General features: G+C 45.7%; 1 protein-coding gene across 1 annotated transcript in view; it reads left to right on the plus strand.

Moving 5' to 3' along the window:
• The first annotated feature begins 1809 nt into the window (after nt 1–1809).
• CD200 (CD200 molecule) overlaps nt 1810–17268 on the plus strand; it is a 45388-nt gene continuing 29929 nt past the window's right edge. Inside the window, exons 1-4 of the mRNA XM_066621276.1 lie at nt 1810–1900; nt 3811–4146; nt 7320–7631; nt 11463–11608. Coding sequence (XP_066477373.1) covers nt 1810–1900; nt 3811–4146; nt 7320–7631; nt 11463–11608 — 885 coding nt within the window. The remainder of the gene's footprint in view (nt 1901–3810; nt 4147–7319; nt 7632–11462; nt 11609–17268) is intronic.

A 17268-nucleotide genomic window follows, 5' to 3' on the forward strand; every position in this document is an offset into this window, starting at 1 on the left:
ATGGACTGTTTGACTTGTAATGTGACTTTTAATTTGTTTCTAGTTAACCTTTGAAATTTTTTTTCTGTCAACTCTTTATTATCTGATACGCAGTCAAGGTAGTGATTATAGTGTTGGTCAAGGACTGGGGAGAAGGGAAAACCAATGCTTGTTCAAATTTTACAGTGTTCAAATTTTCAGTCATTTTAAAAAAGCTAACAGGGTGACCTAAGACAAGTCACTTTTGTAAGTGAACTATGCCACAGGGTTGTTGGGAAGATAAAACGTATTTATTTTAAAAAATTTATACCCCACTTTTCTTTTACGATTCAAAGTGGCCGACAACCACAACACAATAAAACAGCAAAATATCATATGTATAAAACCAGAAACCAGGAAAACAACAGAAATAAAATGTCAGCACTAGAAATGAAACATAATGTGGAAAGTAAGATAGGAAAGTTCCACAGGTGGGACGCCAACACGGAGATGGCCCTTTCACATGTCCTCATAGTTGCACCTTAGGACAAAATGTCTGTGGCACTAAGATACTCCAGAGAGCTTTGCCAAAGGATTTCAGAATAAGAGTAGACTCATCTGGAGTCCTTCTCCTGCTAAACATAAAAAGAGCACCACTTGAAGAATTGCATTCGGGCAGCCCAATCCTGAGCTGCCCGCCGTGCCCAGGCTCGGTGGCTCCGTGGAGGGCTGCCGCCAGATCCTGCACCTCCCGCGCTACTGCGGGAAGCTCGTCAGGAGAAGCTTGTCCCCTTCCCCCAAGTAAGGTAAGCAGCCCCGCAATGGGGCTACTCTCTTTAACGCCAACCAAACGGCACTAAAGTTAGGGTGCTCGTGTAGGGCGCGCAGCCCTGCATGAGCGCTCTGGATCCTGCGGAGCACAGCTCCGCGGATCTGCCTCTCTCCCTCCCCCCGACACACCTCCCGCCTGCCCCCTGGCACACCTCCCGCCTGCCCCCGCTGGCCTCCCCCCTCCCTGGAATGCCTCCCCCATGCCCCCACCTCCCATTCCGCAGCCCAGCGGTCTGGGAAACTGCCGAGCCGCAAACCTAGTCCACTGCCGCACACTAGCCCAGCTCCAGCCAGCGCTGGGCTAGCTCTGGCTAGCACGGATCCATGCCGCGGCCCTCAGGATTGGGCTCTTACCCAGTTAGCAGGGGTAATTGTATTATGATATATGGAAATGAGCGCAGACTCTTATTAACACCTTATTGGTTCCATGCTGTATCTTAATAACATGTCATTGCGACATGTCAATAACATAATAACATATCATTAGGTCTTAGAACAATCAGTATCATAGGTCAGTTTTGAGTTAAGAACATCCCTTTTTGTTCCATAAGGGAGTTGTGTTTTCATTTTCTGGTTAATTGGCCGTAACTTTTGATAGAATGCAAATATTCCAATGCGGTTTGTTTCATTGCACTCTTCATTAAATTATCTTTCCAATGATATATAACATGATGGTACCATTTGTACAGTCCAATTTTTTTTTTCACTAGTGTCAAGCTCAGCTTGTCGCCCCCCTAAAGCTTGATGCCCAGTGCAACTGCTACCCCCTGCACCCCCTTAGCTATGCCACTGCTTCCGACTGTTTCAAACTGCATTCCCTGCTGTTCTTTGGACTTCACAGGCAGCAGCGCTGATATAAATAATTAACTATCACACAAGATAGAAATAAACACATTTCTCCTGGGATTTTGAAAACTGATATGTAACCAAAAAGTACCCTGAGAGTGAAAGAAGAAGTATCATTATTCCTTTCACTTCTCTATAATTTACCGTAACATATAGTAATGTGTTTAAAGTCAAATGCAAACTGATCAGAGGCTCTTATCTTATCACAGAGGCAAGATGATCTCTGCTGCTCTTCTCATCTGCATCCTCTGGTCTGCTGAGGCAGGTAAAGACCTAATGAATGGTGATTTGATCTGTGTGGTGATCACACACTATGGCACAATCCTATCTCAGGAAAAAACACCCTAATGGGTTAGTGGTTTTCATTGATTATTGGAAGATGAGGGAATGGTAGGTCAACAGCAGCAGATCAGAAGGTGCTGGCAGGGCTGGGTTTAGGAGCTGCTAGGCCCAATTGGAAACATTTTTTGTGTGGCCTCAGGTTCACAGGTCTGTAGAATCTTAGAGGTATAAATAAAATTTATTCTACACTTTATACCTTTATGATAGAATGGTAAGCAATTGAAATGTGCGCTTAAAAAGTGCATGTGAATTAATAGACACAGGGCACAATTCTACCAGGTCTACTCAGAAGTAAGTTCTATTTTGTTCCTTACTCTCAGGAAAGTGTGGTTAGGATTGCAGCCTAAATGGATCTGAGCATATTTTACAATAGAATTGCATACATGTAAGCCTACAAGTCAACAAACAAAATGTATAGATTACCTTTGAAAACTAAATAGTTATGAAACCACTTATTTTAGTGACTGTGAAATGATTTAGTAAAAATATTGGTTTTATTTTTTGTTTAGAAAAAAATTCAAAATGTCCATTGCAATGTGTTGTTGTGTGTATATTTGATAATATTAGTGCCGGGGGCCCTAAGGTGTAGAGCCCAATTGGGAGCAAGTTGGTCCAATTGGCTTAAAGCCAGCCATGGATGCTGATAGGCTGAGTGAGGAGAAGAAAATAGCAGTGAGAGAGGCAGCAGTTTTTTTGTGTAGCATTGACTTCTGATATGATATTGTCACAGACTGCATTTGACAGCTGATGAACTGATGGACCAGTGCTAATATGCAATGTAAACATAGTGTACATGCACTGAGAAAGCAGAGTTCGTCATGGTTCAGCCCTGGCAGTTCTTTTCCATGCCAAGGCTCAGACTCGGAAGATGTTTTACAAGCAGGTAAACTAGAAGCCTGAGAAGCTGCAGAGTGCATTTCCCTCACCTCTGAGTAATGACAGAGCATTCCTCCACACCAGTGTTTGATGGGAAAGATTGTGAAGTCAGAGAATGATAGCGAAACTTGGTGAATTTGTTCTTTGCGAAACTCAAACCTTAGCATTTCGTTTACTAGAGATGAAGGGTGTACAAATCAATGGTAAGGTCACATTTGGAGTATTGTATACAGTTCTTGTCACCACATATCAAAAAGGATGTAGTGGAACTGGAAAAGATGCTGAAGAGAGTGAGTAAAATGATTACTGGGCTGAAGCAGCTCCTTACAAGGAAACTACAGTGTTTGGGGTTCTTCAGAGTATGCACCCGGGAGGATGGACATGATTGAGCAGTAAAAATACAGAGGATGGATAGAGTGGACAGAGGAATGTTCTTTTCCCTTTTGCATGAAACACGAGAACCAGGGGAAAAGCTACTAAAATTGAGTGATGACAGAGTTAGAACAGACAAAAGAAAATATTTCTTTACCCATTGTGTAATTAATCTGTGGAACCCCTTGCCAAAGGTTGTGGTGATGGTATCTGCCCTAGATGCCTTTGAAAGGAGTTTGAACAAATTTAGGGAGGAAAAGTTCTTCAGAGGTTACAAGCCATGGTGGGTATACAAAGCGACTGATTTTAGAAGCAGGCTATCTTTGAATGCCAGATTCTAGGGAGAGGCAACAGGATGCAGGTATCTTGTTGTTTTGTGTGCTCCCTAAAGTATCTGGAGGGTCACTGTGTGATACAAGAAGCTTGAACAGATGGGCCTTTGGCCTGAGTCAGCTTTTCTTATATTCCTAAAGTGGGCACATAACATGAGATTGCTGTGACCAATGATAGGAATGGGGTTTATTTTATTGTGAAAAAATGTCGGTAGTCTGAAGAACTTTGGTCACTGATGGTTTTTGCTTGCAGGTGCAACACCGGTGATTTGCAAGTCCGTTCAGATCGCCACTGTTGGAAAAAATGTGACTTTGCTGTGCACATTGTCGAAACACTATGATGTTGTCCAAGTGACCTGGCAGAAGGAGAATGGAAAAACCAAGACCAACCTAGCAACTTACAGTGATGCTGATGGCTCTAAGGTGCTCAGCAAAGACCAGAGTCATGTGCAGATTTCTCAAAGTGGTCTGAGTATTTCGGCCCTCACCTTCCTGGGTGTTCAACTGAAGGACGATGGCTGTTACAACTGCATCTTCAATACATTTCCCTTGGGTTCTATCCCAGGCAGGATTTGCCTCAAAGTCTACAGTAAGTTATATGATCTCCAAAAGGGTCTGTCATCTCCCTGGAGCACCTGTCAATCTGAACTCCTTTCATACAATTCCATTTAACGGTACCACAGCAAAGCAATGAAGGATAGGGCAAGAAATACATAATTTAAGAGATTCTGTATTGTAAGCAGTTGGGAACCCTTGGTGGTTTGTGCCTTAAGTAAGGAGATATTTATTAAGAAACTGTAGAGGAATCAGAAGGGATTTGAAAGGGTGATATTACATACCTTGAACAGCATACAGCCACTATTGTGCAGTGGCATGGACCAAAGTTTAAAGCTTAGGGCTAAATCACACATAACAAGTATGCACCACGTAGCAACATTCTGGTGAATGACTGACCGCATATACGACATGGCCTTACCAAACTCACCAGGCTTGCCTCAGTAAGTCCTTCCTTGCCACCTCAATTGTTTATGTGTTTTCCATGCACTTTCTCTGGAAAGAATGCAACTAACTGAGTTCCTTCCTGCTTTCCAGCAATGCAAGGCATTTGGGGGTGTTAAAGGGCTGCCACAAAGCATTCTTGGGCATGAGCCAGTAGCCTTTAATAGCAATGACTGATGGGCCTAACTATGGGGTTTACAGAACTGTAAGCTGGCACATACCTGTATTTGAAATATGTGATTTTGCCTAGTGATCTTCTACTTTTAAAAAAGGCAGCTGATGGGAAGGCACAAAACAGAACAGAACTGCAGGGAATAAGGGGCTTTAGCATTTTGCCCCCACTGTAGTTCTGATCCCAAATACATCACTGTGCACTATTTTAAATGGGAAAAAATGCTTCCATTGGCTTTTCATTGATGCTTCCCTGTCTGTTTAAAGAAACACAGGGACAGCATGATTGAGATGAGAACCGTGGTGGGGGCAAAGTCTTAAAGACCCCCTACACCCTTCTGTGTTTCCACCTTATTTCACAGTCATCTTACCACTGCAGCTATGTGTATTTAAAAATAATAATAAGACCACCAAGCAATTTCTGCATTTCAGGTAATGTCTGGTTTAGCCTGTAGACAAATTGAAACTGTAATTTAAGACATTGCCACCTAACATTCAGACGCACTGCTGCAGTTTCATAGTGAGACTGAACTCTGACTTCCTTAGGGCATTTTTAAAATGGTGTCATACAAAAGAGTCAGGGCACTTCCAGATGGGGTATTTAGTCCAGGATTGTTAAAATTAGTTCACTCACTTTTTACTGGGGTTTCACACTATGTTGTCATCTCCATAGTTACACCATCACAGTCATCAATGGGGGAAACCAGTGAATAATGAGAATAGTGATACAGTAGTGCAATGAGTGTAGTGAACACTACTGTTTGGAAATTGTTCTGGCTTCTCCTTTGGGAGGTGCATACCCAGCTTCAGCAACAGAAGCTGGGCACAGAAAGGAAGAAGAGCCTGACTGCAATCTTATACATACTTATCTCGGAGTATGTCCCATGAAACTCTAACCCTTTGAGTAGACATGCCTAGAATTGAGCTGCTGGTCTATTGCAGCAGTCTCCAAAGTGGAGACAACTGTGCATCAGCAAAGGTGTTTCTGGTGCAGATGGAGCTTACTGTTCCACCTGGGGGCTTCCCTGTCATGCTGCAGATCTCCCCTGACCATTGTGCTGGCCAGCTGCGTATGCCGGGAAATCTGGGCGCAAAACCTGTAGGGGCGACAGGAAATGGCTGGCCGGCATGAAGGTCGGGGTTGATCTGCGGAGCGACAGGGAGACACTCCCCCAGGCAGAATGGTAAACTCTGTTCATGCAGGGGAAGGATTACAGTGGGTGCTGAATCTGGCTCACAAGCCAGGGTTTGGCATCCACTGATCTACTGCAGTCATTATGCTGAAGGAACATTTAAAATCTGTGAGTGTGATTATGAGTGGAAAAAAATGACAATGAGACCGAACTGTGCATGCCCTCAGTGCCTTTTGCAAATCATTACTTTCCCGACCCTTTACTCATCAGTTTAGAGGAGACGTACAAGAAGTTTTTTGTTTGTTTGTTTTGGCCTTCATGGTTATGAGAAGTTCCTACAGAGTGCTTGCATTAAGGGCCAAATTCTATCCCACTTTCTAGAGCTAATGAAGCCTTGCCAACAGGGCATGCGCTGCATTCTGCAGTGGAACAGTCACTGAGGCCTTCTCAAGGACTGCGTTGCCGCAGTTTGTATGAGATTACAGGTCAAAATGCCCTGGGAAATTCCATCCGAAATCCCCAGGTGAAATCAGGTGATGCCAATATAAGCAAGGTAGTATAATTACTGATCTCCTTCTGCAGCAAAACCACCCAGTGGGGGGGGGGGGGAGAAGAGTGTTTGAACATGCGAACTTTGAAAGAGAGAGAGTTGGTACCTTGTTATGGTACAATTGTAACTGTGAACATGTCTTTCTAAATCATTGCTTCATCCCTCAGGCAGACCATCAGCTTGGTTCACTAAATGCACCAGACAGAGGTTGCAACACTTGTAGTTCTTTTCCTTTAACTGGAGCCTCATTGGAGAATGTTGGTTTCTGTACATAAGCCAAAACATAAAGTTAGACAAGGCTTCAGGTCAACAGTCTGGTTGACCAAGCAGTCTGGTTCAGCCAAGCAGGGACTACGTCTGGTGTGCTTAAAGGGTAGAAACATATTTGATGCAGCCTAAAGAAGGCTAGATCAATGTTGGTAAGGCAGTTCATATGAAGCTGCCTGGCAGTAGTCAGACCATTCATCCATCCAGCTCAGTATTGCCTGCAGCAGTTTTCCAAGGGTCTGTTTCAGAAAGTGGTGTTTCCAATCCAACCCTGGAGATGGCAAGATTGAACCTGAGCCCTTCCCCTTCTGTTTCATCTCTGGCATAATCCCAGACATAGAGAATCAGACCCAGATTCCCCCTTCCTTTACTCTCCACTTCTAATGGCTGGGCATGGCCTAAATGGTTGGAAAATGGGCATGTTATTCTCAGGGAAGCAAACTCAGCTATCTTTTAGTGGATGACAAATGTGGGACTTGGACCAGGGAGACCTGTGTTCTGCAGATCCCCAAATTGTCATAAACCTCCCAGGGTAGGTGGCAGAGGCAAAAAGTTACTATCTCCAAGTCGAGTATGCATCACCAGGGTCGTTTGAGGATAAAATGGGACAGATATGACTCTCGAACTACTTTTGTTTTAAAGGTCTAACAGAACCTATGTTGGATGTGAAGCGTGTTGCTAGTCCAGGCAATGAAGAAACAGAATTGCTGGAGATCAGCTGCTCGGTTACAGGGAAACCAGCTCCACAGATCACCTGGAAAGGCATCAAGCCCCTGTTGAAAAAGCCAAGCCAGTCCATCATCTACCATCCAAACCAGACCGTGACTGTTGTTAGCAATCTCGTGCATGTCTCCACCAAGGACGCCTGGGAGAACCCAATAACATGTGTGGTGCAGCATCCATCTTCAAACACTACAAAAGAATTGACTTTACCTGAAATTGAGATGGAACAAGGTGAGTTTGACCATGGATGGTTGAGTACTGTACTTCTTAGTGTTACAGGATGTCATTTAAAGGGACTGCCTTTTTTTAAGTTCATCAGGTAGAGGATTTGTCACCTCCACAGTAACATGTGTCGTGTCTTGGATGTCTCCATCATCTTTAGCTCTTTGCTCTGTAGTCATCTTTCTTCACTCTCTTCTTGTGGCACAAGTATTTTTGCTTATGTGTGGGCTGTGCATGTGCTTGGGTTGCTGTTATTTACAGCAACTACAGTCAAAAGAAAATGCATCCTGTGACGGAAAATGCATCCTGTGCCCCTACCTAACTCCTCTCACTGAACACAGGGAGAAGCAGAGCAATGCCTCCTGTGAGGGAAGCAAGAAGCTTGCGCTGTATCCAGTGCAGGATAGGGGCCCAAAGCAGCTCAGACAGAGGCAAGGGGAAACTTTTCCCCTTACCTCCGGGTAAGGCACCCTTGCCCCTCTGGGTCTCCTTGTACTTGTGCCACCACTTGAGATGGAGCTTCAAGCAGCTCCAAACTCCCCGGGAATGGGGGTTGGAATCTGACATAACTGCCGGATCCCAGCCCCACCTCCTGCTGTCCACCCACCACCTGCCCTCCCCCTGCCCAGGAATGCCTCCCTCCCACCTACTCCCCGCCTACCCAGAGCCTTGTGTCGGCCCAGCTCGCCACAGAATCCACCATGGAGGCTGGATTCAGCCTCCGTGTGCTGGCACACCTCTGTGCGCCGGCATGGTTTACTCCCAAGGAGTAAGTGTGCCATAAAGCATGTTTGCAACCCTCCTGGGCCGGCGCAAGGGACTTGCGGCGGCCCATGTCATTCTTTGGATTGCGCCCTGAGCCACACAACTCTGTGAGCCAGTGCCTCTCAGTGGAACACAGGGATAAGTAGAGCAAGGGCTGGCAATAGCACAAGTTCACAGGAGAAAGGCTTTTCAAAAACGTGAGGTAGTAGAACTTCACACTGAGCCAAAAATACACTTCATTTTATGTTCAGTGTAAACACTAAAAAGACTTAGGGCCCAATCCTATCCAGTTTTCCAGTGCCGGTGCAGCCATGCCAATGGGGCATGCACTGCATCCTATGGTGGGGAAGCAGTCACAGAGGCCTCCTCAAGATATGGGAACCGGTGCTGGAAAGTTGGATAGGATTGGGCCTATTTTTCTGTTATTTTCCTGTTATTATCCCTTGCCATACTGATTTAACAAGGGTTAAGTTAAAAGGGCCATGTAGGCCACAGGCTTCTCTCAGGCAGTAGTAGCACAGGGGGGGAAAACCAGGCCTAAGGGTTCTTTCTAACCAGGAAGGGTTTTATAATTCACCCCCTGAATTTAGATTTGCTCCTTAAGGGGTTGATTAGGGCAAAATCCTGATGCAGTTCTGTTTTTAAGTGTTTGCATGGGTAACCTTTGTAAGCAAAAACCAAGTCAATATCTCATTGGGCCTATTGAGGAATCTGTGAAAACACATTTTACCTCTTTTTGCTGCCTTATGGGTCAAATTTCTAAAAATCCCTTCTTAGTGGGTCATGGAAGGAATATACTTCCTGAATTTCATGTTTCTAGGTCCAGGGGTTTGGGCTGGGCATTGAAGAGTCAGTCAGGACATTCGTTTCTGTATATATAGATTGCAAGTTAGAAAATGTACAGTGATGGCAAAATGAACTTTACAGCTGTTACCTGTGCCTATGCTGGTGATGTCAAGAGATGAATCAGCCCAGGACAAAATGCACATGTTTATAGTGGAACCAGCATGTCACGGAACAACTTACAGCCCAAACCTATGCCGGGGTCTGCGCCAGCAGTCTGTGCACTGTCCCAGCAATGGCTGTTTTGCAAGTCCCAAGGGACTGCAGCGCCAGCGGAGAGGCCAGCATCACTAGGCGCTGGGCCTCTGAGCCAGCGGGACACTGAGAAAGCAGGGGCAGGGGGAGGGTGGGGGGAAGGTGGGGGGAAAGTGGGGAGGGGAAAAACTGGGTGGAAGGAGGGTGGGCCAGAGAGTGGCCTGGGAGGTGAGTGGGAATGACAGCAGAGGCTGCTGCCAAATCCTATCCCCCTCCCGTGCCATGGAGCCTGACACGGGTATCCTTGGTTCTGCACCAGCTAAGTAGTTGGTGCAGATTCAAATAGACCTATTGGGGCTGTTGGAATTCTACACAGGGTAAGGGAATCAATGTTCTCTTACCCTGAGTAGTCCTCCAGATTAATTTCTGGCCCCGCAGGACACAGCGGTGGCCATTTCGGCGCTGCTGTACCACGTGCACCAGGGCAGCATAGGATTGGGTTCTTAAGAGGAACTCCACTTGTAACATTGTGCACAGGCCAACCAGCATTTCTTCAATACGTCTCATTTAGGTTGATGATGCTTACTGATGCACAAAGTTTTTGACTTTCATCGTAGAACAGAACACCTATCTGATGTTCAAACACTGCACGGATTTGCACTTATGCAGGGATTCTCTAAGATCTTGGTTGCACAAGACAGGGCCTAGGAGAGGGGGTAAAGGGGGTAAGTGGTACCGGGGCCCAGGGTCAGAAAGGGGGCCCAGGAGCCCAAGGAGGGGGCCCCAGAACTTTCCTGAATTCTTACTTTTTCAATCTCATCCAGACTCACTGCCCATGCAGGGTGCTGGGGGCATTAACGTGGGCACATAGTGGTGACTACTGCCACAAGTCATACACATCAGGCCCAGAAATACACACATTCCTTAACAGTGTCACATCTGGGAGGGAACTGACCTGCTACAGGTTTGGCTTGTGAATCCACTACCCATTAAGGAGTGTAGAGGACTCAGGGACTACAGCTGCTGCAAAAGTAGATTTTGGTGCACACAAGACACTTTCCATTCTAGTGTGAACCCAAATACAATGATACTAATATCCTGTGATGATTTTCTATATTTGAAAGATTTTAGAGAGACTTAGGACTGTGTTTTCCGTATCTAGCTGCCAACGCCAGGCAAGCAGGTAGACTTGAGCTTTGTGTTGCGAAAACCGGTAGACCTGGGCTCCAAAGACTAGTCCAGTTGTTACCACTTTTCCCCCTCCTCTTTTGCCCCCATTCTGTCCATCCTCACTGTCACCGCCACTGCATTTCACCCCACTCTCTTTGGGAAGAGGCCCAAAAGAAACTTGTACCCCCTAATAAAATTCTTCTCCAAGGGCAGACGGCAGACCACCAATAATAATAATAATAATAATAATAATAATAATAATAATAATAATTATTATTATTATTATTATTATTATCATCATCATCATCATCATCATCATCATCATCATCATCATCAACAACAACAACAACAACAACAACAACAACAACAACTAGGTATTTATATACCACCTTTTCTGGTCATCGGATTACTCCTTGGACTTTATTCAAGGTGGTTTACATAGGCAGGCATTTCTAAATCCCTCAAGGGGATTTTTTCAATCACAGAAAGGTTCTCTCTTTCAAGAACGACACAACATTTCAGATGGATCTTTCTTGGTCTGGTCTCACTTCTGGCCTCCAGTTGCCTCCCACGCAGGTTGACAAGCAGCTCCTTCATCTCTCACTTGAGGGGCAGCCAAGATGCTTCTTTGCTCACACCAAAGAGCAGGTGGAATAACTCATCTCAGCTTGTCAGCTGCTTCAAGGTCTTGCCATTCACGGAGCTGCCGGTGGCCTCGAACTGGTGACCTTCTGATGTTATCTTCGGGCTAACGGAGGCTCTACCCTCTAGACCAGACCTCCTGCCTGTTGCACAATTTGCTATTTTTTCACTGCTTTTCCTGAGCCCTGTTTCAGGAGCTGTTCTTATTTGTTTATCTATCTGCAGAACAAAACAAAGGTCCAGGGACTACTATCATAGTTATCTGCATATTGGTTTCCATGTTTCTCCTGGGACTAATAATCTTTGCCATTTCCTGTTGGAGAAGACTGCATGATCTCTGTCAGGAGAAGAAGCCTGATCTTCTCTGTCAGGTAAGTCTTTCAAAAACAAACAGCTTGTTTTTTTTACGTTGGGGCAGCATTCTTAAATTGATTGCAAGCACTGCCCACCACCACTGCTGGTGCCACCGCACCAGCCTACCATCCTGCCTGCTTCCTTATCCAACATCACCACTGCCGCCACCTCCTCCCTACCTCCTCTCTCTTCCCCCCTTGGGCATGCTCTGCATAAACAGGACTCACTCACCACTGCTTCTCACCACTCTCTTTCTGCTGGATAAGGATATGGAAAAGAAAAGAGTGGTCAGATCATTCTATCTAGAGCATCTCTCTGTCAATGGAAGCTTAAATGTATATTTAAATTTAAAATTAGCATGTCAGGGGAGCACAAGCCCAATGTGCTCCAAACATTGGCAGGGCAAAGTACCAAATTCTCCCTCCCCCCACTGTCCCAATTTGTGGCCTACTTCCTATTTTAGCCTTAAAAAAATTCCCCATCTGACCTAGTTGTGCAATTAGATGCATGTCTGACAAGGCCCCAAGTAAACTTGGGCTGTCACTGCCTCTCAGCCTAACCTACCTCACAAAATTGTTGTGAGGATGGAGAGAATCATGTGCAATCACTTGGAGGAAGGATGAGATAAAAGCGTAACAAATAAAAATCTGTTTTGATGAAGGTCTGAGGCAGGGGTGTTGTTGAGGTTGAGGGTTAACACGCATCAGAGATGCCACCTGGCCAGACCCACACCTGAACCTTCAGTGCTGGTAGCAGTACCCAATGTGCCATCAAAGGATTGGCGGAAGGAGGGGGAATGCAATGCTCTGCTGAAGGGCCATCAGCAACCAGCTAGCACTGGTCCAAAGTCAACATAGAGTCACTGAGGCATATGCACTGCCACCCCTTACTCCAAGGGAATTCACATCCTCAGGTTGGATGAAAGACACTGAAGTAGAGACAGTAGATGCAGATGTAGTCTTTTTTTACCTTTCGTGTAACTTAAAACACCGTTCCAACTGGACTAATCAAAATACAAAGAAAATGTTGCTTCACTTCTCAATTTTCTCTCTCTCCTGCCTTCCTCAATGGCAGGAGCTTTGGAATCTATGCCTGGGACTGTTTTACATAGAGGCCGGAGTGCTGAGGAGAACTTAGAAGACTGGTGGGGGAATATCAAATTCCAATTTGCAAAGTGGATCACTCTGACCTCCAGACTTTCTCATTCTCATCCTTCTGGGGTACCTCCCTCATAAAAAGTGGTCTCTGAGGAGGTGTCCTTTTCTTCTGAGGTTCTTGTTGCCTAGCCCCATTCCTCAGAAGGCCCCCCTTCCTGATTTGGTCCTCTCTAGTTCTCTTCAGTCTCCTTTCTTCCAAGTTCTCTCCCTGGTCTTGTCCCAATTTCTTTTGCAATGCCTTTCCAGTCTGCTCTACTTTGCCCCCATTGGCATCATCTTTTCCCTTCTCCACTCCAAGTCTTTCTCTCTCTACCTATTTCCTATCTTCTTGCTCCATCCCTCCACCTCACACTCGCTCTGTCTGCCTTCCCTGCCTCCTTCCATCTCTCTTGCCCCAAAGCCTTTTTTACTGGCTGATACCAGCTCTCATCTGTTACTTGGGGGGCTAATGAGCTGCTTGCCTGCTGTTTATAAGCTGTGTGACAGACAGCCCAATCCTATGCATGTCTACTCTGAAGTAAGTCCCATTACAGGCAGTGGGGCTTACACCCAGGTACATGTGAATAGGATTGCGGCCAGAAGCACATGATGATGACATCACTGCCAAGGGCTTCCCACTTGCCAAGGGCTCAGGAAAACCGGGCCTGCTCAGTGCTGCAGTGATCCACAATTTGCTACAGTCAGTTTGAGAAAAGATTTCTCAGCAGAAGCTTCTCTAGGGAACAGAGTTTCATGCAAAACCCAACAATTTGCTGTAATACATTGCCTTTCTGCCAGGTTCTTCCTGTGTGTCCTGGGAATGTAATGTGTAGAAGATATCCCTGCCCTGGAAACCAAGTCCCAGTGAAACCGCTTCATGAAGGAGCCCTTTTGGACAGATGAAAGGTCTTCTGGACCAAATCCTGTTGTGTGATGAAACTTCACAAGCCGTAATTTTATTCTGCTCACTCAGATGTTTGTATTTTAGTGATGAGATCTATCTACTTTATTCTATATAAAAGTTATTGATTGTTGTTTATGAAGTTAAACTGTAAATTGATGTTCAATAATACTTATTTAAAGATATATCTCTGAAGGTGGATTAATAACCATCAAACATATTTATTTCCTACCCGTCCTGGGCACTGTGACTATAGAATTGCGAAATCCCCAAAACTGTTCTAACTTCAGGGGATCATCTGAAAGCAAAACTCCTTTGCTGGAGTCAAACCCTCCGGTTAAAGGAAAACAGACAATAACATTAGTGGTTCCAGAGTGTAGTTTGGAGTCTGTTCCTGGGCTGAGAGAGAGGTTTGGAAAGAGTTTAACTTGTGCTCCAGCTGTCCATACTCATAACTTAGAACAGGGGTGCTCACACTTTTTTGGCTTGAGAGCTACTTTGAAACACAGCAAGGCCCGGAGATCTACCAGAGTTTTTTTTACAATGTTCGCGCCATCATAACATATAACATTTATGTGTACAATGTATGTTGGTGTACCTTGAGCCCCACTGAGTATAACAGGACTTACTCCTGAGTAGACATGCCTAGGATTAGGCTGTGAGGCTGCAATCCTAGCCACACTTACCTGGGAGTAAGCCCCATTGAGTACAAAGGGCCTTACTCCCGGCGTTTCCTCCCAGAGGCACCTGAAGGGGGGGTTGGCACTCCACGATCTACTCATTTTGCCTCGCGATCTACCGGTAGATCGCGATCCACCTATTGAGCACCCCTGACTTAGAATGATCCATACATATTGTATGCACAAAGCAGAGGTGTACCACACCTGCGGCAAAACATGGCACATACCCTGGGCGCCAACTGGGGAGGATGCCAGAGCATGAGCTCCAATTGTTTCCCCACTCAGGAAGCAATTAGAGCGCATGTGCCCTCTCAACAGTCAGTTGGGTGAAATCACCCGGCTGGCTGCAGAGGTCACACTCTCGCTCCAACTGCTTCCTGACTGGTGAAACAATTAGAGTGCATGCGCACTCTCAGCAGTGGATTGGGAGAAATCACCTAACCAGCTGCCAAATGCGCACTTGCGCTCCAAAATGCTTTCCGAGTGGGGAAGCAATTAGAGTGCGTGCACCCTAAAGACATCGTGATGCAGTGTGGCGTCATGATGTCAGGGTGTTGCCATGGGTTCCAATAGCCCTGGGTACGCCTCTGGCACAAAGCACTTCTGCATGGTACAACATTGCCATATGATTGCCAAAATTGCCTTGATAGCTTATGAGATGCTGCTGCTGTTAAAATGAGGAACTGAGAAGTCCCTGTGCATAAATATAAAACCTGCAGGTGGCACTTGAATGCTGACCATTCTTCCTTTTTCTGCTGTGGCTTTTGACAGATGCAGCTGTAAAATCAGTTTTTCCTCTCTCTGTGTCAAGAGGGGAGGAACAGGGCAAATGGAACAAAGAAAAGTGCGTGCAGACAAAGTGTGGAGAATACTTTCCTGTTTTCTGTGTTTATGGTTTTGAATTGTTGCAAGCCGCCTTGCCCTTGCAACTTTGAATGCTGGCCATTCTTGGCCACCTTGGTCTCAAGAGGAGAGGTGGGGTAGAAATCTTTTCAATAAATGTATTATTTATACAGGTGTTTATATACCGCCTTTCTTTGGTCATCAGATTTCTCCTCAGACTTTAATCCAAGGCAGTTTACATAGGCAGGCTGTTCTAAACCCCCGTAGGGATTTTTACAATTGAATAGTTCTAGTCTTTCATAGAACTCCTCCTTCCAGCTGGATTCCTTCCCAGTCTGGCCTCCCTCTGGCCCTTCACCTCCCACGCTCCACTTGACGGCAACTCCTCTCTGCCACCGAGGGTCAGCTCATCAGTATATCAGCATGTTGGGTACTTCCGGTTGTTTCAAACTGGCAGCCTCAGATCTTCAGGCATACAAGGCGGCAACTCTACCAACTGAGCCAGACCTCCTGCCTATGTAATAATGTCAATTCATCACACCAGCCATTAAAAGAAATGAAATCATTGCAGACCAGCGCATTTTCTGAAACATAACAAAATACATGGCTGCAATTCACTCCAAGAGGGTAAGTCATTAAAGGCACATAAGTGGGTGACATTGCTCACATGTTTTTTTAGAAGAAAGGAAAACAATTAGTGCCCCGCCCCCCAAAATCTAGTCGCCTTCTTTTCCACTGGTCCTACTGCGTACAAGATGTGGTTTCCTTTTAGCTGAGGACACTGTCTAACTTTGGTCATTTACCTTTAGCAAATGCCAAGAAGATTATTACAGTGAAATTATTTTCTAAATAGTTCTTCTCTAAAATAGATCACGTTTATTTTAGCTGAGTAGATCCTTAGTTGTCCCTTGTAGAGTGCTGCCATCTGGTGTTGTTTTGTGTAATTAATGGGGACCAAAAGACAATTGCATTTTGACAGGTGTGCTTAGACTGGAAAATCTTAAGGAGAAAAAAAACAGCTGTGGGTGAAGCTGATACAAATCAGAATTGTGGTGCATGGGAAAGGGTGCGGTGAAAACATTCCTCCCCCTCCCAATTACATTTGGGGGAATTTTGGGGGCAAGGAAGATAGCTTGAGGAGAAGGACTTACACTTTTCCTGTGCACTATCATCCCAAACTGGACTACCCTGCCAATGGGTGCTTTTTGTTAAAGAGGAGACATTTATGGTCTTAAGCACACATTTTAAAACTGCAATAATCATAACATATAGTTTAGCCTTGTGCTTGCAACTCGCAACACATTTACAAGGGACTAAGGGTGCAATCCTAACCAACTTTCCAGCACTGGCATAGCTGGGCCAGTGGGGCATGTGCTGCATCCTGCAGTTGGGAGGCAATCATGGAGGACTCCTCAAGGTAAGTTAATGTTTGTTCCCTTACCTCAGAAGTGCGTTGCCCTTATGTCATTGCTGGAAAGCTGGTTAGGATTGCGGCCTAACAGTCTAATCCTGAGCTGCCTGGTGCCCAGAGGAGCAATGGTGCCAAAATTTGTCCCCATCCCTCTGGTAAGGGAGCAGGCTCTGCACTGGGGCTACTCAACTTGTGCTGGCTATTTAGCCAGCACTGAGTAAAGTGGTTCCGAGTCGGGCTATGAGGCCCAACGCGGGGGTCTGAATCTGGCAGAGCAGAGTTCTGCTGGTCCTGCCCTGCTCCCTCCCCCCACCTCGCCTTCCACCACCGTTCCCCTCCTCTGGAACACCTCCCCATTGTCCCCACACACTGCTCCACTGCCCAGAGCTTGTCCATAGCTCTGGGTGGCATGGGGAGGACCTCTGGCCGGCGCTGAATTAGCGCAACTAGTGCCGAGCTGGCAGCAGCCCAGCAGTGAGTGTTGCAGGTGTGCCTTATGGCATGTTTGCAATACTCAGCACTGGTGGAGGGCCAGCATTGGGTTGATTGGATTAGGCCCTGAGCCTCACTGAATGCTGTGGGACATAGTTGTGAGTAATCATTAACTGGCTTGGTCTGTATAACTCATGTTGAAGTCACTATTCCATATCTTGTGTACATTTGAGCTTCCAAAGAAATGTCATGGAATGTCTTGCATCTCACGGCA

The sequence above is a fragment of the Tiliqua scincoides genome, chromosome 3 (assembly GCF_035046505.1).
Source record: "Tiliqua scincoides isolate rTilSci1 chromosome 3, rTilSci1.hap2, whole genome shotgun sequence".
NCBI classification, from domain to species: Eukaryota; Metazoa; Chordata; class Lepidosauria; order Squamata; family Scincidae; genus Tiliqua; species Tiliqua scincoides.